At 45.6% G+C, this 23632-nt stretch overlaps 1 protein-coding gene across 1 annotated transcript in view; it reads right to left on the bottom strand.

Annotated features, from left to right (window-relative positions):
• Window positions 1–15665, bottom strand: part of PYGB (glycogen phosphorylase B) — a 101430-nt gene extending 85765 nt beyond the window's left edge. Inside the window, exon 1 of the mRNA XM_069768978.1 lies at window positions 15178–15665. Coding sequence (XP_069625079.1) covers window positions 15178–15420 — 243 coding nt within the window. The 5' untranslated portion in view covers window positions 15421–15665. The remainder of the gene's footprint in view (window positions 1–15177) is intronic.
• Window positions 15666–23632: the final 7967 nt, after the last annotated feature.

Raw genomic sequence — 23632 nt, 5'->3', positions numbered from 1 at the left:
ACCATACCAGCCACCAAACAAAGACCATACCAGCCAAAAAATATAGACCATACTAGCCAAAAAATATAGACCATACCAGCCACCAAACAAAGACCATACCAGCCCCCAGACAAAGACCATACCAGCCACCAAACAAAGACCATACCAGCCAAAAAATATAGATCATACCAGCCAAAGACCATACCAGCCACCAAACATAGACCATACCAGCCAAAAAATATAGACCATACCAGCCACCACACATAGACCATGCCAGCCACCAAACAAAGACCATACCAGCCACCAAACAAAGACCATACCAGCCACCAAACAAAGACCATACCAGCCACCAAATGTAGACCATACCAGCACCAAACATAGACCATACCAGCCACCAAATGTAGACCATACCAGCACCAAACATAGACCATACCAGCCACCAAATATAGGCTATACCAGCCACCAAATATAGACCATACCAGCCACCAAATATAGACCATACCAGCCATCAACACCTCTCAGGTCTTTTCAAATAGGGGAATATTTAAGATAAGGGACAGTTCGGCAATGTAGTGTCACAGTTCTACACTGACCCTAATAGGTCCTTGTTATGCTGTTCATCTTCCTAACAGCCGAGGTTGGCACCCTAAAATTATATATAGACCATACCAGCCACCAAACAGACCATACCAGCCACCAAACATAGACCATACCAGCCAAAAAATATAGACCATACCAGCCACCAAACATAGACCATACCAGCCAAAAAATATAGACCATACCAGCCACCAAACATAGACCATACCAGCCACCAAACATAGACCATACCAGCCACCAAACATAGACCATACCAGCCACCAAACAAAGACCATACCAGCCACCAAACATAGACCATACCAGCCACCAAACAAAGACCATACCAGCCACCAAACATATACCATACCAGCCAAAAAAATATAGACCATACCAGCCACCAAACAAAGACCATACCAGCCAAAAAATAGACCATACTAGCCAAAAAATATAGACCATACCAGCCACCAAACAAAGACCATACCAGCCCCCAGACAAAGACCATACCAGCCACCAAACAAAGACCATACCAGCCAAAAAATATAGATCATACCAGCCAAAGACCATACCAGCCACCAAACATAGACCATACCAGCCACCAAACAAAGACCATACCAGCCACCAAATGTAGACCATACCAGCACCAAACATAGACCATACCAGCCACCAAATATAGGCTATACCAGCCACCAAATATAGACCATACCAGCCACCAAATATAGACCATACCAGCCATCAACACCTCTCAGGTCTTTTCAAATAGGGGAATATTTAAGATAAGGGACAGTTCGGCAATGTAGTGTCACAGTTCTACACTGACCCTAATAGGTCCTTGTTATGCTGTTCATCTTCCTAACAGCGGAGGTTGGCACCCTAAAATTATATATAGACCATACCAGCCACCAAACAGACCATACCAGCCACCAAACATAGACCATACCAGCCAAACAAAGACCATACAAGCCAAAGACCATACCAGCCAAAAAACATAGACCATACCAGCCACCAAACATAGACCATACCAGCCAAAAAATATAGACCATACTAGCCAAAAAATATAGACCATACCAGCCACCAAATATAAACCATACCAGTCACCAAATATAGACCATGCCAGCCACCAAACATAGACCATGCCAGCCACAAGGGTGTAAGTGTGAAATGCACACAGTGACACCAGTGTCTGCACAGGATGCTACATATAAATGACCATCCCTCGCTAACAGCAGGCAGCTGACAGCATCCATCTACAGGATTACAATTTTACCCTTGGTGTGACCTAGAGAACACTTGAGTTGCAGCAAAGGAGTATTGAACATAGGCCTAATACCTAAAGCCATATGTACAGTAAGAAAAGTAAGGGAGAACTTAAAGGGAAACTGTCAGAAATTTAAAGTCTCCATTAATATGACTATATGTGATCACACACCGCTCACGCTACACAATGCTAGGTTTTGGTTTGCTTTTTTGCTCCAGGGAAGCCCAAATCCTGGACTTTGCTAATTTTGAGAGCATTTACCAAAACAGACATGTCCGATCGGTACTTACCCAAAAACGCTACATTTTTTAGCATGGCTGTGTTATCCAAGTATCTCCACGTGCCGCATGGTATGCAGTTCCCTCCTTCCATTCATTGCGTCCTGATAGTGTTATGACACATATTATTTGATAGAAGATCATAAAACACATAAGATAGGGTAACACATATACAGAAAAAGGTGGGTATTCCTGGATAAATATATGTAATATATACACTGAGTAAAATAGTAGTAACATGTTGCAAGAAATAGATGGCATGATTAGGGGTAGAACATAACAATAATAAATAATAGCACAGCCCATTAGTTGATAAGCTGGCAGCATAATAGACTATAAATAAAATATAAATTTATATAAATATAAAAGGTCTATATCAGAATAACAAACTATATCATAGAACAGGGTGGGGAATCTTCTGCCAAGGGCCATTTGGATATTTATACCATCCTTCGGGGGCCATAGAAAATTATTTTATATTCTTAATCCTTAGCAGCATAGTGAATCAAGTAGGAAAACTCCACATAGTGGTAACAAGCTATGTCACATACAGAGAGTAATTATTACCCCTCTAAGAGAGTTTTTGAACCACAAAAAGCACATTTATCAAGGCAACATTACCTACAGTGTAAAGGTTCAAGAACCCACCACACCAGGCACGAGTTTCGCAATGACATGCTTTTTCCAGGGTTGATGGGCTGCTGGCATGGAAGCTATCTAAAGCTACCAATGACATGGAGGCAACTGCCTCCAATAATTATTTACAGATGTGTAGGCCCGCATGCAAGTTGCTTTCTGAATATGCCACTGTCATCATTATACCTCCGCATCACGTGATACCATCATGCAAAAATACAAAGAAAAAAAAAAAAACACAAAAATTGAGCTTGTCTTAACAATGTTTACAATGGAGAAAAGAGTATTTAGTCAGCCCCCACAAGTTCTCCCACTTAAAAAGATGAGAGAGGCCTGTAATTGACATCATAGGTAGACCACAACTATGACAGTCAAAACGAGAAAACAAATCCAAAAAATGTTCTTGTCTGATTTTGCAAGATTTATTTTGCAAATGATGGTGGAAAATAAGTATTGGGTCATTAACAAAATATGATCTCAATATTTTGTTATATGTCCTTTGCTGGCAATGACAGAGGTCAAACGTTTTCTGTAAGTCTTCACAAGGTTGGCACACACTGTTGGTGGTATGTTGGCCCATTCCTCTATCCTCTAGAGCAGTGATGTTTTAGGCCTGTCACTGGGCAACACGGTCTTTCAACTCCCTCCAAAGGTTTTCTATGGGGTTGAGATCTGGAGACTGGCTAGGCCACTCCAGGACCTTCATATGCTTCTTACAAAGCATACATAGCCCTATTCATTCTTTCATGTACACGGATCAGTTGTCATGGTCCCTTTGCAGAGAAACAGCCCCAAAGCATGATGTTGCCACCCCCATGTTTCACAGTAGGTATGGTGTTCTTTGGATGCAACTCAGCATTCTGTCTCCTCCAAACACGACAAGTTTTGTTTCTACCAAACAGTTCTACTTTGGTTTCATCAGACCTTAAGACATTTTCCTAATACTCTTCTGGATTATCCAAATGCTCTCTGGCAAACATCAGACGGCCCGGACATGTACTGGCTTAAACAGGGTGATACGTCTGGCACTGCAGTATCTGAGTACCTGGCGGAGTAGTGTGTTACTGATGGTAGCCTTTGTTAATGTGGTCCCAGCTCTATGCAGGTCATTCACTAGTTCCCCCCATGTGGTTCTGGGATTTTTGCTCACCGTTCTTGTGATTATTTTGACCCCAAGGGGTAAGATATTGCGTGGAGCCCCAGATCGAGGGAGATTATCAGTGGTCTTTTATGTCTTCCATTTTCTTATTATTGCTCCCACAGTTGATTTCATCACACCAAGCTGCTTGCCTATTGCAGATTCAGTCTTCCCAGCCTGGTGCAGGGCTACAATTTTGTACAAGTGTACAAAAATATATGTATATACACCCGTCACATATTTTGTTCACCTTGAACATTTATTGCTGTATCACTTTTAGTGCACATCTCTTGTACACTGGTGTGCTTATCAACCTTATTCCACTTTTATATTTGTTATCTTCTTTTAACGTTTTTTTCTTTTCTTTCTGATGTTCATTGCTATGAAAAATTATTGCTATGGTGTTTTATACACTTTTTCACTTTCACCTTTTGATACCTTTAATCATTTTCATTCCTGCCTTAAATACTTCTTATTTCTTCTTGATTACCTATGATCTATCTGGTTTTTATCATATTCGGGTCTATAATGCATTAATTATGAGATCCTTTAATTTGGGTGTTATTTAGGATACCTATATTGCTACCATGGCATATTTATAGATATGGCCTCGGCGCGCGTTAGATAACTGTAGTCATATAAGTGAATATAGTGCTCAATTCTGACTGAGGTTTGTTCTTCCTCCATGACGTTACATTGAGGGGTGGGCGTTTTTGCTTGCTGTATATTGATGAGCCCCAGTCTGCATCAAATGATTGGCACTTTAATGACATCTTTGCACATGACCATGTCACACGATGTGGATATGTGATGATCACATGATGACGTCCATGCACGTGATCGTATCATGTGACAAAGATGTATAATGATGGTAAAGGCGTATTCATGAAGCAAGTTACGCACGGACCTGCACATCGGTAAATAGTGGAGTCAATCGCCTCCATGCCATTGGCCATGACAGTTTAAATAGCTTCCATACCAGCAGCCCAACAAACCCTGGACAAAGCATTTTATTGCGAAACGTGCGTCTGGCGTGGTGGGTTCCTGGACCTTTACACTGTGGGTAATGTTGCCTTGATAGATGTGCTTTTTGGTATGCCTGTGGTTCAAAAACTCTCTTAGAGGGTTAATAATTACTCTCTGTGCATGAGTTTACCTACATGATTCACTATGCTGCTAAAGATTAAGAATATATAATAATTTTCTATGATATAGTCTGTTATTCTGATATAGACGTTTTATATAGTCTATTATACTGCCATCTTATCAACTAATGGGCTGTGCTATTATTTCTTATTGCTATATTCTACCATTCATCATACCATCTATTTCTTGCAACATGTCACTACTATTTACTCAGTGTATACATTATATAAATTTAGCCAAGAATACCCATCTTTATCTGTGTATGTATTACCCTGTGTTATGTGTTTTATGATCTTCTATCAAATAATATTTTAATGAATATCAATAAAGATTTTTTAGCCATTTATAAAAAGCCTCTTTTTATTTAGGTGTTTATTTACACTGCTCAAAAAATTAAAGGGAACACTCAAATAACACATCCTAGATCTGAATGAATGAAATATTTTCAGTGAATACTTTGTACTGTACAAAGTTGAATGTGCCGACAACAAAATCACACAAAAATCATCAATGGAAATCAAATTTATTAACCAATGGAGGTCTGAATTTGGAATCCCACTCAAAATCAAAGTGGAAAATCCAATTACAGGCTGATCCATCTTCAATGGAAATCCCTCAAAACAAGGAAATGATGCTCAGTAGTGTGTGTGGCCTCCACGTGCCTGTATGATCTCCCTACTATGCCTGGGCATGCTCCTGATGAGGCGGCGGATGGTCTCCTGAGGGATCTCCTCCCAGACCTGGACTAAAGTATCCGCCAACTCCTGGACAGTCTGTGATGCAACGTGACGTTGGTGGATAGAGCGAGACATGATGTCCCAGATGTGTTCAATCATATTCAGGTCTGGGGAATGGGCGGGCCAGTCCACAGCTTCAATGCCTTCATCTTGCAGGAACTGCTGACACACTCCAGCCACATGAGGTCTGGCATTGTCCTGCATTAGGAGGAACCCAGGGCCAACCGCACCAGCATATGGTCTCACAAGGGGTCTGAAGATCTCATCTCGGTACCTAATGGCGGTCAGGCTACCTCTGGCGAGCACATGGAGGGCTGTGCAGCCCTCCAAAGAAATTCCACCCCACACCATTACTGACCCACTGCCAAACTGGTCATGCTGAAAGATGTTGCAGGCAGCAGATCGCTCTCCACGGCGTCTCTAGACTCTGTCACATGTGCTCAGTGTGATCCTGCTTTCATCTGTGAAGAGCACAGGGCGCTAGTGGCGAATTTTCCAATTCTGGTGTTCTGTGGAAAATACCAAGCATTCTGCATGGTGCTGGGCTGTGAGCACAACCCTTATCTGTGGACGTCGGGCACTCAGACCATCCTCATGGAGTCGGTTCTAACCGTGTGTACAGACACATGCACATTTGTGGCCTGCTGGAGGTCATTTTGCAGGGCTCTGGCAGTGCTCCTCCTGTTCCTACTTGCACAAAGGCTGAGATAGCGGTCCTGCTGCTGGGTTGTTGCCCTCCTACAGCGCCCCCCCCCCCCCCCCACGTCCCCTGGTGTACTGGCCTGTCTCCTGGTAGCATCTCCAGCCTCTGGATACTAGACACAGCAAACCTTCTTGCCACAGCTCGCATTGATGTGCCATCATGGATGAGCTGCACTACCTGAGCCACTTGTGTGGGTTGTAGAGCCCGTCTCATGCTACCACTAGTGTGAAAGCACAACCAACATTCAAAATGACCAAAACATCAGCCAGAAAGCATTGGTACTGAGATGTGGTCTGTGGTCCTGCAGAACCACTCCTTTTTTGAGGGTGTCTTGATAATTGCCAATAATTTCCATCTGTTGTCTATTCCATTTGCACAACACCATGTGAAATTGATTGTCAAACAGTGTTGCTTCCTAAGTGGACAGTTTGATTTCACAAAAGTTTGATTTACTTGGAGTTATATTCTGTTGCTTAAAGGGACACTGTCACCTGAATTTGGAGGGAACAATCTTCAGCCATGGAGGCGGGGTTTTTGATTCACCCTTTCCTTACCCGCTGGCTGCATGCTGGCTGCAATATTGGATTGAAGTTCATTCTCTGTCCTCCGTAGTACATGCCTGCACAAGGCAATCTAATAACGCTAATCATATACAGATAAATCACCTAATGCCTAAATCAAGTTGTTAGTTGTGCTCACTCTGAATAAATGATCTAATAGAACATGTAGGACGTGCTCAGGGATAGGAGTTTCCTTATTGTAGTCACATAGAGCATCGTATTTTTGATCTTATGCATCAGTAGGTCTTACTAGTTTGATGTCCGTTACCATTAGATGTAAATCAGTTGTTGAGGGCCCGTCTGGTGGGAGCTGGGTGAGTAGATGATACAATATGCCGTCTAATGGATGATGGAAGAGAACAGAGGATGTGATATATAGTCGATCAATGGAATGACCTTCAAGCTCCAGGGCTGGGAAGTGAATGCGTTTTTACACAGATTATGTGCTGCATACCATCTCCAGCTCATTTCAGTAGAGTCCCTGCAGAGGCCGCCTGGTGGGCATTTCCTGACACCTCCGATGTGTTAGCAATCAGGATCAGGGAGTAGAGGCCAGCAGGGACTGCGTCAGATTCAAAACAAGGGGATCGCTGACAATGACTATCACTTCTTTATTTTTTTATACTAAGATATAGCTTTTTATTTTAAAGATAATCTGTCACCAGATTTTTGGTGCCTCATCTGAAAGAAGCTTGATGTAGGGGCAGAGACCCTGATTCCAGGGAAATGCCACTTAGGTCACTGGGTGCTTCATTTGCGATACAATCACTATTTTCTCTGCAGCAGATGTAGCAGTGCTCAGAATGCTGAGCCCTGCATAACCCCACTCACACCACTGACTGACAGCTTCCTGTGTACAATGTATATTGGTAGAAAGCTGCTATTCAGTGCTGGTGGAGGGGTCACAAAGAGCAGTTGACTAGAAGGCATAAAACACCTAGTAATGCAGTGAGATTTTCCTGCTGATAAAATACTGATTACTGATTAAAAACAAAAAGAACACAGCCTAGAAAGTGACGTATCACTGTAATCAGGGTCTCATCACCTACCTCATACTGTCCTCAGATTACACAACATAGACCTGCTGACAGATTCCCTTTAAATGGGTTGTCTAGGCATATAATACTTATGTCCTGTCCTTAGGATAAGTCATTAATATCAGATTGGTATCAGCTCACCCTCCTATCAGTTATTATGGCATCCCCCTTATATAGGAGATGATTTGCAGTACTCAGCAGCCGCTACACTTTAAATGGAGAGTTGCTATTCAGCTCTGAACATCCTTACATCCTGCTGCCATCAGATCTAATGTTATGTGATCAGTTGGGGTCCTAAATATAGGACCCCCAGTCATCTGATAATGGTGACCTATCCAAGGAATAAAACATCAATATCACAAGGTCTGAAAATCCCTTATTTGTATCAGCTATACAACACATTTAAGGTCTTATTTGCTAAATTAAACGTATTTTCATAAAGCTACAAAGGAAGCGGAGATGTGATGTAGCCATTTCTGCACATGATTTGTGTGGCCTCACTTCCCAGCCCTGTAGCTTGAAGGTCATTCAATTGATTGATCATCATTAGCAGCAGCTTTTTACTCTTCAAGCATCCAACAAAGAAAATATTACATAACTAACAAACCCAGCTCCCTCCAGATGTGTCCTCACCACCTGATTCACATCTATAGGAACAGACATCAAAGAAACTAAAAAGACTACTGATACAGAAGACAAAAAGTGCACAAATGTTAAGGGGCTCTCCCACTTCGGACTTGTATTCATTTTTCCGTATCTCTCGGACTTTGATAGAGCCGCAGTCAGCTCACCAGCTCCTTCCGCATGTGCTTCCAGATATGGGCACTTTAGACAAGCCACATACTAATAAACGAATGACGTCATTTTCAGCCACATCTACCAATATCACCATTTTTCTTTATTAGAAGTGGTTAAATAAATTTATGGAATGATAGCTAAATTCTTAAAATGTAGAAATTACACACAGACAGATAAACCTGTAAGTTTATACGTCAGACAGGTTTATAACATGTCCAAGTGACACTGCAGAATCTGGTGCATGAGACAACACAAGGACAGCTATAAACAGAGTCTGAGAGTCACAGCGGCCAGGCTCTTCTGTAAGGGGCTTATCACAAACATCTTATGTCAAATAAAAAGATCCACTATTGGAAATTCAACATACCAAATCCTACTAATGATCAGGGCTGTGGAGTCGGTAAGCCAAACCCCAGACTCCTCAATTCCCTGAATCCCAACTGCTCAACTTCCCTGACCCCACAGCACTGGTCACTACTGAGCATGTACATAAGGTGCAGCACAGATTCATCTCAACTACGACTCCACAGCACTGGTCACTACGGAGTATGTACATAAAGTGCAGCACAGATTCATCTCAACTACGACTCCACAGCACTGGTCACTACGGAGTATGTACATAAGGTGCAGCACAGATCCATCTCCACTACGACCCCACAGCACTGGTCACTACTGAGCATGTACATAAGGTGCAGCACAGACTCATCTCATCTACGACCCCACAGCAGTGCCTCACTACTGAGCATGTGCAGAAAGAGCAGCACAGATTCATCTCAGCTACGACCCCACAGTACTGGTCACTACTGAGCATGTACATAAGGTGCAGCACAGACTCATCTCCACTACGACCCCACAGCACTGGTCACTACTGAGCATGTTCAGAACGTGCAGCACAGATTCATCTCAACTACGACTCCACAGCACTGGTCACTACTGAGCATGTACATAAAGTGCAGCACAGATTCATCTCAACTACGACCCCACAGCACTGCCTCACTGCTGAGCATGTACATAAAGTGCAGCACAGATTCATCTCAACTCCGACCCTACAGCACTGGTCACTACTGAGCATGTACATAAAGTGCAGCACAGATTCATCTCATCCACGACTCCACAGCACTGCCTCACTACTGAGCATGTGCAGAAAATGCAGCACAGATTTATCTCCACTACGACTCCACAGCACTGCCTCACTACTGAGCATGGACATAACGTGCAGCACAGATTCATTTCAACTAAAAGCCGAGATCCTTAGATCAGGAATAGAACAGACATTTAAAGGACATTTCATAACCTTCCTAAATTCTTCTGGAAACATTTACAGCACATCCTGCACTGAACTACTGAACCCAATTTAATATATACTAGATGGTGGCCCGATTCTAACGCATCAGGTAATCTAGAATATGCATGTATGTATGTATGTATATAGCAGCCACATAGTATATAGCACAGGCCACGTAGTATATAGGAGCATGTAGTATATAGCAGACACGCAGTATATAACACAGCCCACGCAGTATATAACACAGCCCACGCAGTATATAGCAGTGTGGGCACCATATCTCTGTTAAAAAAAATAATTAAAATAAAAAAGTTATATACTCACCCGCCGGCATCCAGTGAAGCTGTCCCGATGCACGTGTGGCTGCCGCCAGCTTCCGTTCCCAGTGATGCATTGCGAAATTACCTAGATGACTGAGTCGTCTCGCGAGACCGCTAAGTCTTCTGGGTAATTTCGCAATGCATCTCTGGGAACGGAAGCTGGCGGCAGCCGCGCGTGCATCGGCGGACGACGGAAGGTGAGAATAGCAGGGTTGTTTTTTATTATTTTTAACATTAGATCTTTTTACTATTGCTGCTGCATAGGCAGCATCAATAGTAAAAAGTTGGTCACACAGGGTTAATAGCAGCGTTAACAGAGTGCGCTACCCGCGGCATAACACGGTCCGCTAACGCTGCCATTAACCCTGTGTCAGCGCTGACATGATGGAGCGGGCGCCGGGCACTGACTGGACGGAAGTAGGGAGGGACTAATTCTCGGCCAGACTGTGCCTGTCGCTGATTGGTCGTGGCCGCCAGGCCGCGAGCAATCAGCGACGTGGGATTTCCGTTACAGACAGACAGACGGAAGTGACCCTTAGACAATTATATATAGATTGTCAAAGTTGGTCTATTTTATACCGACATTGACTGCACCAAAATGGACACTGACTCTACAGCCCTGTTTTCATCAGTAGAGAATAGCTACCAACTCCCCAGTTAAGAAATCTTGAGATACCCCCAGATTAAACAATTTAATTACTACCCTCTATAAAAACACTACCTAACCTTTGCCCCTTACCACAATGAACACAGAGGCAGAACTACCTATTGCAGCTGGTCATAATTCTATCCTTTACTCAGGCATAGTAACATATGCCTTCTTGGTGTCTATTACTTGCCAGGAAGCCGATATAGGTTTAAGAAACCAAACACCTCAGATAGCTGACAGCCATCTTTCCCTGTTTTGTGTATTAGCGGAGGAGAATAGGCCACTGCCAGACACCTCTGGCATCAGCTTATTGCCATAAAAAGCTAAATAATTGGGCTTCATAAGACCTAATCCTTATCTCCTTATGTTGTGGGACAGTCAGGAGGCCTTCATTCACAGTAGGTGATTAGCCTCATGTGCCAAAAGAGGTAGGATACACAGCCAAGATCTCAAGTAACCCCCTCATGATTACCCTGCACCTATGTACTCCGTACGGATGGGTCATCCCATATGATGGAAATACATGTATATCCATGTAGCCCACATGCTTTTTCCCCTATTTTGACCATCCATTTTTGTTCATACGGCATTACCTTACTGACTTAGGCCATGTTCACACAGTGCGTTTTTTACTGCGGAACCGCAGCGTTTTTGTTGCTGTGGTTCCGCAGCTGTTTTCCATGCAGGGTACAGTACAATGTACCCTATGGAAAACAGGAACCGCTGTGCACATGATCCTGAATTTCACAAAAAAAGCCGCGCTGAATAGCTGCGGGAAAAAAGAAGGAGCATGTCACTACTTTTTTCGGAGTCGCAGCGGTTCTGCACCCATAGACCTCCATTGTGAGGTCAAACCCGCAGTAAAACCCGCAGATCAAAAATATATATGCGGGTTTTATTGCAGTTTGTTGGGCAGAACCGCTGCAGCAGGAAGTGCGGGGAAGCGGGCGGAAGTGCGTGGGCGGAGTGTGGCTGCCCCGATCCCACCCCCCCATGCTCCGATGCCCCCACCCCGTGCTCCGATGCCCCCTCTCCCCCCCCCGTGCCCTAATCTCCCCCCCTTATACTTACCGGGACTCCCGGTGTCCGTCCGGCCGTCTTCTCCCTGGGCGCCGCCATCTTGCAAAATGGCGTGCGCATGCGCAGTGCGCCCGCCGAATCTGCCGGCCGGCAGATTCGTTCCAAAGTGCATTTTGATCACTGAGATAGGTTATATCTCAATGATCAAAATAAAAAAATAGTAAATGACACCCCCCCCCCCCCCCTTTGTCACCCCCATAGGTAGGGACAATAAAAAAATTAAGAATTTTTTTTTTTTCCACTAAGGTTAGAATAGGGTTAGGGTTAGGGGTAGGGTATTTTCAGCCATTTTAACCCTAAAAAACTTCCTAGAAAACACACAGACTCTGCATAGAAAACTGCATAAAAAAAGGATCAAAAAACGCATCAAAAAAGCACCAAAAAAAGTACCTGCGTTTTCTGCCAAGAGCTGCGGTTTTAGTCCTGAAAAAAAAAGGATGGAAATCAGGAACGTGTGAACATACCCTTAGGCTACGTTCACATTAGCATTGTGCGGCGATGCGTCAGCGACGCAACGCACAACGCATGCACAACACAGGGTTTTGTGACGCATGCGTTCATTTTTTGCATGATTTTTGGCGCAGAAAAAACTGCATCATGCAGCGTCCTCTGCGCCCTGACAGTTGCGCCACAAAATGCAAGACAACGCATGTCCATGCGCCCCCCATGTTAAATATAGGGACGCATGAGGCATGCGTCCCCGAGGCTGCGCCGCACAACGCTAATGTGAACGTAGCCTTAGCTACATCTTTGTTCCTTAAGTGAGGCATCTTCTTTTAAAATGTAAGATTTAACATTCTACTTCATATTTAATAAAGATGTATTGATATAGTTTTTTGATTAGCTTATTTCTTGATTGGCCTGACGTTCACTTTACTCCCAGTATTGTTATTGCTACATCTGCAGCACGATATCCAACTTAAACAGTGTGCTGCCGAGAGCAATGGCCATCTATGCACACAGACCAATCCATTACTGATTGTTCTGGGACTATATTGAATGAGGTCTCCCTGTCTAATGCCACAAGGAGGTGGTGTAAATGCGCATTTAATCACAAAGCACATTGTCCCTGGTCTTAAGGGCGTAGACAGAGGTGGCATGTACCTCCCCTGGTGGTCCTGTCCCAAAGTCAATATAGAGAGGATCGGGGTCCACCATCTCATTCACTAAGGACCATTGGGATGCACTACTCGGTAATAAATGTACTAGTGTTATACAAAAAAACTGCCAGTGCCTGCAAACAATCCATTATTGAATTCTCAAAAATGAATAGAACAGCTACTTTTAAATGGTCACTGAAAGCTACCTAGCTTCACATGGGGAACCTTCATTAATGGGTAAAAACAAGCCACTTTGCAATGTACTGCTTATTAAAAGTCCTATCCTATCAACCATGGAGGGATTTTATTTCTACTGTGTCCGGCTCATTGCTGATGTTACTGGCCCCCGGCAGTACTGTAGTGGCCTGCTACCAAGGCATGGAGTGTGCGCCACTTGCAGGCTCTAAGCTTTGGATCCAACAGAGCCGCTCTGAAGCTGGCGGATGGCTGGATGCCTCCAGCGTCAGTATCCATGCAATTCTCCCATGCTGCAAAGCAAAACTGCCCCCGCTAGCAGCACAACAGGGCAATCAGTTCACACCAGCAGCGCCATCATGCTGCAGGGCTGAATACTCAGGAGTGCAGGGCTCCCCGCAAGGAGGAAGCTGGGAGGCAGGGGAGCAGTGTGCTAACGATGAAAGAAAATCTGCGACTTCTGGATATGAGCGGATCCAGTCCCCCTCACCAACCAAGCTAAACGCCTTTCTAGTGGGCCAATCGCCCTTTAAAATTTAAAGGGAACTTGTTACCATCAATCTGCAAGCACCATGTTATAGGGCAGGAAGAGCTGACTATATTGATCTATGGATTCAGGATAACCTAAAACGTCTGCTCTTTCAGGGGGGTTCTGTCCAGTGGGCGGTCCGATCAGTGACCAGCAGCTGTATCTAGGCACATTTATACAGAGAGAGCTGTCAGCCACTGATCGGACCGCCCATTGGACTGTTAACCCCAGAAAGAGCAGAAGCTTTAGTGATTAAAACACTGATGATACTGAATATATATATATATATATATATATATATATATATATATATATATATATATATATATATATATATATATATATATATATACTAAGCCCCTGCTTCTCTATAACAGTGCCTGCAGACTGGGTGGGCTGCATTTTTACGGTGACAGGTTCCCTTTAAATCCCCTCTCCAGGGACTGCCCCTCACCCCATCATGCTCTCCACTAATCTTACAGGCTAATTGTATTCCTATAGATTAGCCTCCACTGTGTCTTCTCTTTATTCTGCTTTTATTTCTATTGTCTCACACCAAGATTAGTTATCTATTGTAAATCAGGACTAGATTTCTCCTGTACTGAAAACACAATGAAAACAATGGGAAAAAACCACCACAATGTTTAGACACTGGATGCTTCACCTAAAACTGACTTTACTTTGTTCTGCCAATTTGCACACAGCAGATGATGGCCTTCATGTGCCCTCCTGCCCCCCTGGACACATCAGCCATGTACACACACGACCTGTATAGTGAATGATCCATCTATGAGGATGTGCAGGGAATCAGGGAGGGTGCAGGCATGATCCCTCAAGGTCACCAGATGAGGGGACATGGAGGCCGCATCAGATCATCTAGAAATGGCAGCAGGGGGGGGGTGCAGGACTCCTCCACACACATCCAGAGCTGCAGGGATCGGGGTGAGGGGGAGGTCAGACCCTGCCCTGCAGCCCCCTGCAGTGTTACAGCGCCACCCCCTGCTGATGGCCAGTGAGGACACTTACACTGCCAACACACAACAGCAGGCTGGCCGGATTAACCCGCTGTGTGCCAGCTGCTGGACGAGATGCTGCAGTGCAGTCATTCTGCAAAACAAGCCAAGATGGAGCCAGTGGCGCTGCCCCTGCAGGGGGCACCCGGCACCGGTCCCTTACCTTGGGGTCTTTCTCGTAGTAATACTGCTGGGTCCGGATCCATCTCCCCACCAGGTGGTCCCGGACAGTGTGTGCCAGGGCGAAGTAGTAGTCTCTGGGGGTGGACACGTTCCGGTCCTTCACCAGGGTGAAGTGCAGATGCCGGTTGAAGCTCTTCCTGACCTCGGACACATCCCCGAGCCCCGCGATGCCCCGGACACTGATCTGCTTCCTCTTGTCGCTATCGGACAGCGGTGCAGCCATGGCTCAGCAGAGAGCACAGCAGAGTGCAGCGAGTGATGGCTGTGCGGAGCTGTGAGGGTCGTCAGGCTGCGAGCTGCAGTGAGGCGGAGGGCTGCGCCTGCGCGGTGTGGCAGACCGGCCTCCTGTACACAGGGATCGTAAATAACAGGGATGTGCCACAGTCGCCTCGTCCTCCCTCACTAATCAGTGCTGCCCCTCCCCGGGCTCCCATCTACCTGACCGTGGCCTCCTGCTGGGACGTGTGCACGCTGGGATTGTATGACGTCATAGATTTCTGCAAGAAGATGACGTCGTACCACTGAGGATTTCCTAGCCTGTAATAAAGCCATGGTGGGCAGGGAGGGAGATTCTTAATAATAACAGGCGTGTGGAGATACCAGGGAGGCGCCCACATGGCAGAAGGTGTAATCAAATGAATGATTACCCAAAATGTACCAGAAGAATAACATAAAATGTAGTTACAGTGTGTTTCGCCTAATTCCGGCATTCTTCCGGTGTCTCAGCCCCTGAGGAAGGCTTGGTAGGGCCGAAACGCGTTGTGTTTTTAAAATAAATGCTATTCTTGTACCATGTTGGTCATTTTTCCATTCGATGACACCTGCTGCCGTGGGCGCGCCCTCTCCATATCTCCACACTCCTATTAATATTAATGGCGCACTGTCCGGGCTCCCTTGGAGGAATTTCTATCAGCACCCCAGGTTGGCTGCACCGATTGGATTCATTGCAGACATTTATAAGAGTTGTCCCCAATTATCCATTAAGTGAGCAAATTCCCTGTTTATGATTTTAATATTATATTTAAAGGGACACTGTCACCTGAATTTGGAGGGAACAATCTTCAGCCATGGAGGCGGGGTTTTGGGGTTTTTGATTCACCCTTTCCTTACCCGCTGGCTGCATGCTGGCTGCAATATTGGATTGAAGTTCATTCTCTGTCCTCCGTAGTACATGCCTGCACAAGGTAATCTTGCCTTGCACAGATGTGTACTATGGAGGACAGAGAATGAACTTCAATCCAATATTGCAGCCAGCATGCAGCCAGCAGGTAAGGAAAGGGTGAATCAAAAACCCCAAAACCCCGCCTCCATGGCTGAAGATTGTTCCCTCCAAATTCAGGTGACAGTGTCCCTTTAAAAAACTTACTATTTTGAGAAAGCGACATCTTTACTTTTTCCCTCAAGCGAATTCCAATAATACTAATGATAGTAATAATTATAAGTAGGTTTCAGTGAGAAGGTGCTGATCCCCTGAATAAAAAAAAACATATCATGTGGCCTTAAAATAAAAAAAAAAAAACATGCACTGTGCTCATTCAATATAAAAAATACACTTTGCGCTAAATAGATTTAAAAACAAAACACTGACCCGTGGAATAGATCAATAAATATACACTGTGACCCTAGAACATATGAATATACTGTGCCCTCTGGAATAAAGCAAATCCCATGCGTCTTACATTGGGTGGTCCCATGTAGCCCGGTGTCCTGACCGCTCTCTTGCTGAGCAATGCCAGCAGCAAAGTGCCCTCATTGCACCACCAGCGAATCCTTAGAGCAGTCCCACAGGTCCAGATAATTCCGGTACCAGAAAAATCAGTACCGGAATTATCCGTGTCCGTGTGCCCGTGCGTTTCTGTGGCACATCAGTGTGGCACACGTGTGCCGCCCGTGTGCCCACTGGGTACCACATGCATCGTGCAGGAGACAGTGCTAAAGTTTAGAGCTGTCCCCTGCATCTGGTGCTGAAGCCGCGATTCATATCTTCTCTGCAGCAGCGTTTGCTGTAAAGAAGATATGAATAATCCTTTTTTTTTGTTGATTCTCGTGTTTAAAATAAAGCCCCATTTCCCCACCCTTCTCCCACCCCCTGTGCGCCCGCCCGCTGTTCTTAAAATACCCGCCTCCCTCGCTGGCTGACGCTGCTTCCTGTCCTGGCCGCACCTTCTACTGTATGAGCGGTCACGTGGGGCCGCCGATTACAGTCATGAATATGCGGCTCCACCTCCCATAGGTCATCATCTTTCCTCCATCTCATAGATCTTCCTTACCTGACCTATCTATCGCAATTAACAACATCACACTTTCCCCCGTACCAGAAGTCTGCTGCCTCGGAGTAACCCTTGACTCTTTCCACCTCCTATCGCCTTCAGCTCAAAAATATCTCCAGAATCCGTCCTTTCCTCAACCCTCAATCTACTAAAATGCTTGTGCATGTGGATCGCCCCCATGGGGCCGTGGGGTACTCGGTACCGGGTCCTTTGGTTCACGGGGGGATGTCACGGTGGCTGACCTGGTCCGTGGCCCTGGGACGTCCGTTTTAAAAGGGAAAGGTCTTTAAAGGGGATAAAGTTTGTGTTTGTGACGCCACCTCTGGTATTCGGTCAGGGTGACCGACGCTGCTTTAAGGGGTCCGCAGGGGTGATGTTATGGCAGCTAGATGGTATACCTTCCCACAGGTGAAGTATGTCCCCAGGGCTCCCCGGTGTGTAGATGGTGGATGGTGAGAGGCGCAGGCAGTGAAGAACGAGGATACAAGATTGCAGTCTCTTTACCTTTACTGAAGACTTCAGCATCCACAGTCCAAAGCACCAGATCACAAGGCAGGCAGAGTCCGGACAGTTCGGAGCTAAGTGCAGAGTTCCCTTGTCCAGGTGGAAATCAGTAGCCTTCCTCTAGCGCTGCAGTGTTGTAGTCCCTTACTGCTAAGCCTCTCATAAGGTCCTCACAGATGTTGTAGATGTTATGTCTCTCTCTCTGTCCCCTGGATAGGATAGGACAAACCCGTATGACCAATGGCTTGAGGTGGTTTATAGGGACTCTATCATGCCCCAGCCTCTAAGGGGTGCCACCTTGCCTCCTGGGTATAGGGCGGGCAGGGAACGTGAAATTAGCTGTCCTGCCGGTCTCTGGAGCAAGGCATAAAGGATCGTTGTTCCCTCGGTGTTTCGGCTACCGGGACCCTGCGCCTCAGAAGGAGGCACCCTGTGTAGGGCTGGTCCCCTCCAGGCATCCACTCCTTTGCTACGACTTCTTTCACCCTCTCTGCAATACAGTTCTCCTTCAATGTCTCTTTCTAAGAGCTGCAGCTCTCAGGGCATGCACAGCTCCGTGTCCTTCTTCCTCAATCTCTGACAGGATCCCATTCCTGTCAGGGACCAACTACCTGAGCGAAGCTCAGCCAGCAACTAACTTTCCCTACAGGTCACCAGTTTTACCTAAGTGTGGGGAGTGACCTAATAAATAGGAGCAGAGCTCCCCCTGGTGGCCTGGAGTGTGAAATGTGTTGCATGTTTGTGATACCTGGATGCAGTTGTCCTTCTTTGCCTCCAAACATAACATCACTCTCCACTAGAGGAGAACGACATTACTGCAACGACCAGGACCCTGGGGAGCTGCACATGCCCTCATTATCTCCCGCTCCGACTACTGCAACATCCTTTTCTGTGGCCTCTTGGCTAACACCCTTGCACCTCTCCAGTCTATCCTTAACTCTGCAGCCCGACTAATTCATCTCTCTCCTCGCTACTCCTCGCTTCTCCCCTCTGCAGATCTCTTCACTGGCTACCATTCCCTCAGCGTATCCAGTTCAAATTACTAATACTGACCTACAAAGCCATCCATAACCTGTCTCCTCCATATATCTTTGAACTAATCTCCCGATATCTTACCTCACTTAATCTCCGATCCTCAAAAGACCTCCTCTCCTCCACACTTATTCGCTCCTCACCCAACCGCTTCCAAGACTTCTCCCGAATATCCCCCATCCTCTGGAATTCTTTGCCCCAACACATCCGACTATCAACCACATTCGGATCCTTCAGACAGAACCTGAAAACCCACCTCTTCAGGAAAGCCTACAGCCTGCACTGACCCCGCTGCCTCCTCACCCCTACCAAAGCTGCCGCAACCCCCAACCTACTGTCTCCTTCCCCACCATCCTGTAGAATGTAAGCCCTCAAGGGCAAGGTCCTCTCCCCTGTGTATCAGTCTGTGATTGTTAGTTTGTTTACTGTAGGTGATATTTGTAATTTGTATGTGTGACGCCCAGGAGACCGGGATACCCAGCACCGGACCAATGGAGTCTGTCTCTTGAGGGGGATGTCACGGGTGGCTTGACCCGGTGCTGTGGCCTCAGGCAAAGCACAGTGTAAGGGGTATCATGAGGGGACAGGCACTTACTTGATCAGCAGCAGGTTCTCCCAGCGGTGACGATCTCGATCCTGGATAGATGGCTATTGTCCAAATGAAAGACTGAGGCACTGAAACGTTTAACCAGTTTACTTTAACATAAAAGGATTTACAACCAGTCCTGTCACCGGAGTCTGTATGGGAACTCTGAGTTACTTTGACCCTGCCGGGGTCTTCGCCTCTTATTGTGCGCAATTTCTGTGTGGCCCTGCTGCTGTATGTGAACTGGCTGCCGGCCCAATCTGTCCCCTCCGGGTCCTGGTTCGACGGGCAACCCGAGTCCTTTTATCGGTTTACCCCCTCTGGGAGTACCGCTGAACTCTGTGTCTGTTGCTGCATCCAACCCTAGTGAAGCTGATATCACCTCACGTTTTTCCGGTTGCTGTATTATATATAATGAATACAGCCACGGATCCGGTATCCGTCTTTGCGCCTGTTCTGGGTAGTGATTAATGCTACCCGGTTCTCACAATGTCCTTTTTCTCTATCCCTCTTCTCCTCAGGCCGGTGATTTAGGCCTGGTAACAGTCACAGGGCTGTTAGAGATTTAACTGTATGACCTCTCACTATCAGCTCCTTGGCCCAACTGCCATTTCTTCTCTCAGACCAGAATGGATCAAGGGGAGTCTCTGGAGCTCCCCCTTCTGGCCGGAGGTGGTAGTGCAGTCTTGCTATTTTACTATTTGTACTTACTGTCAGTAACTATTTTTGTGGCAAATACCCCTAGGGGTGCCACATTCCCCCTTAGTTAAGAACAGTACTCCGGGACTGTGGGACAATAACATTTTGAAATAACAATTAATATGTACAGAGTCTTAAAAATGAAAAGTTACAAAAACCACTCAAGGAAACAAAAATAGAGTTCTGTAAAAAGTCACTTCAAATAGCGTCCATTAATACAGTTCTATCCTTGAAGGTATTAGGAACGGCACTGTACTTAGTGTCCAGGAATTTAGTTCCATTTTTCCAACGGAGTTATCAATATAAAGTCTAAAGAAAGTTCAAAAAGAGCAAAAAGCAAAGTTCAAAAAGCAGTCTTTCCGGAGCTTTGATTTAGTGCCTCCGGGCTGATAAAAAGTTCAAGAATATGCAATAAGTTCATACAGACAAGTCTCTGTAGGCACTGGGCTTAAACGTTGCAGACTGATAGCAATGACTATACTACATTTTCTGTTTAACTATATACGGCATAACATATATACAATTCACATAATGAGCTTTATAGTTGGTAATCTGCATACCTGGCCGGTAATTGACCCTGGGTACTACGCTGTGATCTACGTACTAGCGGTGTCTCTTCATGTGGTGTACTACTGTCTACTGCGGATGTAGTATCTGCCCGCTCTGCTAAAGATAATTCCACGACTATGGAGTTGGCAAGTCCACCGTGAATGGGATTACTCTGACCAGGAATCTGTTCTTCCTGGCCTGGAACCTCCTGTAGTACGGGGTCAGCCTCTTCCTGTCTTGGGACTTCTGGTATTGGGTTCGGTGTTGGGTAAAAGGCCACCATGGGAACCACTACTGCACCATGGTATGTTAGTAGGGTTTTGGGAAAGTCTCCTATACAGGTGTGATACACTTCCTCTTCTTTTTCCTTTACTGGTTGAACCTGTATGGGTTGAATAACTTCTGGTTCTGGCTGGACAACGTCTGGCTCTTTCAATGCTTCCGGACATAATTTAAGATTGTCTCTTGACACTAGTACAGATGTTAAGCCTCCGTTTTTGCTAATGAGACACATTTTAGGATTATCCACTCTTGTTGGTAAAACTGTGTAGGGTACGGCTTCCCACTGATTGTCCAGTTTATTGGTTCGACGATTTCTCTTGAGCACTTGGTCACCCGGTCTTAATGGGGTCGCTAGAGCATTCTGGTTGAAAGTTCGCTCTTGTCTTTCTCTAGTTTGCTGAAGGCTTCTTTCCACACTCTCTTGCACTTGGCGATACTGCTTTTGCCGTATGATATCCCAATTGGAGTCTTGAACTTCTGCGTCTGGTTTCAGAATTCCCATTTCTAGATCGATTGGTAATTGGCCGGGTCTTGCACGCATAAGGTAAGCTGGGGTGCAGTTGGTGGAGCTCACCGGGACATGATTATACAGATCCACCAAGTCAGGCAATTTCTCTGGCCATTGATTCCTTTCTGTCTCAGGTAAAGTCTTTAGTAGGTCTATTACAATATGGTTCATCTTCTCGCATAAGCCGTTTGTTTGTGGATGATAGGCCGTCGTCCGGATCTTTTTGCAACCATACATATTACAGAATTCTCTGAAGATCTCTGATTCAAAGGCTGTACCTTGGTCGGTGAGAACCTGTTCCGGATATCCATGGGGTCTACAAAAGTACGTTTGGAACGCTTTGGCTGCTGTTTTTGCTGTCAGATCTTTTACGGGTACTACTACCAAGAAACGTGAATAATGGTCCACGATGGTCAAGGCATAGACATAGCCGGACTGGCTTGGTGTCAACTTCACGTGGTCCATGGCTACAAGTTCAAGTGGTTGTTTGGTGATTATGGGCTGCAGTGGTGCTCTTTGGTTCTTTTGATCGTTTCTTCTGAGGTTACACGGGCCACAATTTCTGCACCACTGTTCGATTGATTTTCTCATCCCGACCCAATAAAATCTTTCTCTTAGAAGTACTTCTAACTTTTTCCAACCGAAGTGACCAGCACCATTATGGTAAGCTTCGAGGACCATCTTCACATCTTGTTTAGGCACAATAATCTGCCAAACCAATTCATGTGTTTTCGGATTGGTGTATCTTCTACAGAGCTTCCCTTGATACAGGAACATTTTGCCTCTCTCTTTCCAGAGTTGATGCGTCTCTTCTGGGGCATCCTCATAGGGATATGCACTTTGCTCAGTCAACAGTTCCTTCACCAACTTCACAGCCGGATTGCTGTCTTGGGTGTCAGCCCATCTATGGTGTGCTAACGGATTAAAATTCACCTCTTGTTGTTTCTGATAGGTACTTGACTGATGATGTTTTGCCTTCGGACGATGGAAGGCTGGTAGTTCAATTTCTTCAAGCTCCCCCGTTTCCTCTTCTACATCTCTCAAGTGTGGCATCCGGGATAGGGCATCGGCATTTCCATTCTTGCGACCTGCTCGATACTTGATTATGAAGTTGTAATTAGATAACCGGGCTATCCATCGCTGTTCTAACGCACCTAATTTGGCTGTGTCCAGGTGGGTCAACGGATTGTTGTCAGTATAGACAATAAATTCTGCAGCGGCCAGATAGTGTTTGAAACGCTCCGTCACAGCCCAAACTACTGCCAGTAGTTCCAATTTGAAGGAGCTGTAATTTTCTGAATTTCTTTCAGTAGGCCGGAGCTTTATACTTGCAAAGGCGATGACTTTCTCCCGACCTTCTTGCTTTTGTGACAGCACCGCTCCTAGTCCCACATTACTGGCATCGGTGTAGAGGATGAAAGGTTTATGGTAATCTGGGTATGCCAGAACCTCTTCTCCGGTTAGTGCCTTCTTTAGTTGTTCAAAGGAGTCTTCCCTTTCGTCGTTCCACTGAAAAGGAGGGTTTCGGTTTGAAGGTTTCTTCGTCTGCCCTACCAAGGTGTCTTGCAAGGGTGCTGCCAACTTGGTAAATCCTTTTATAAATCTGCGATAGTAACCCACCAATCCCAGGAATTGTCTCACTTCTTTTGCGCTGGTAGGTCTTGGCCAATCCCTTATGGCGCTTATTTTCTCGGGATCTGGTGCTACTCCCTCCGAACTCACGATGTGTCCCAGGTACTGTACCTTTGGCTTGAGAAGGTGACATTTGGATGGCTTGACTTTCATGCCATACCTGGATAAGGCTTCGAACACTTCTGCCAGGTCTATTAAGTGTTGTTCGTAAGTCTTTGAGTAGACGATCACATCATCTAGGTACAGGAGGACGGTCTCGAAGTTCTTGTGTCCGAGGCAGCATTCCATCAGCCGCTGGAAGGTACCGGATGCGTTGCAGAGTCCAAACGGCATGCGATTAAATTCACATAGACCCATTGGTGTGGTGAATGCC

This window comes from Ranitomeya imitator, chromosome 5 (assembly GCF_032444005.1).
Source record: "Ranitomeya imitator isolate aRanImi1 chromosome 5, aRanImi1.pri, whole genome shotgun sequence".
Classification (NCBI taxonomy): domain Eukaryota; kingdom Metazoa; phylum Chordata; class Amphibia; order Anura; family Dendrobatidae; genus Ranitomeya; species Ranitomeya imitator.
Note: the sequence above shows the minus strand (reverse complement) of the source record. Positions and strands in the feature narration are given on the sequence as shown.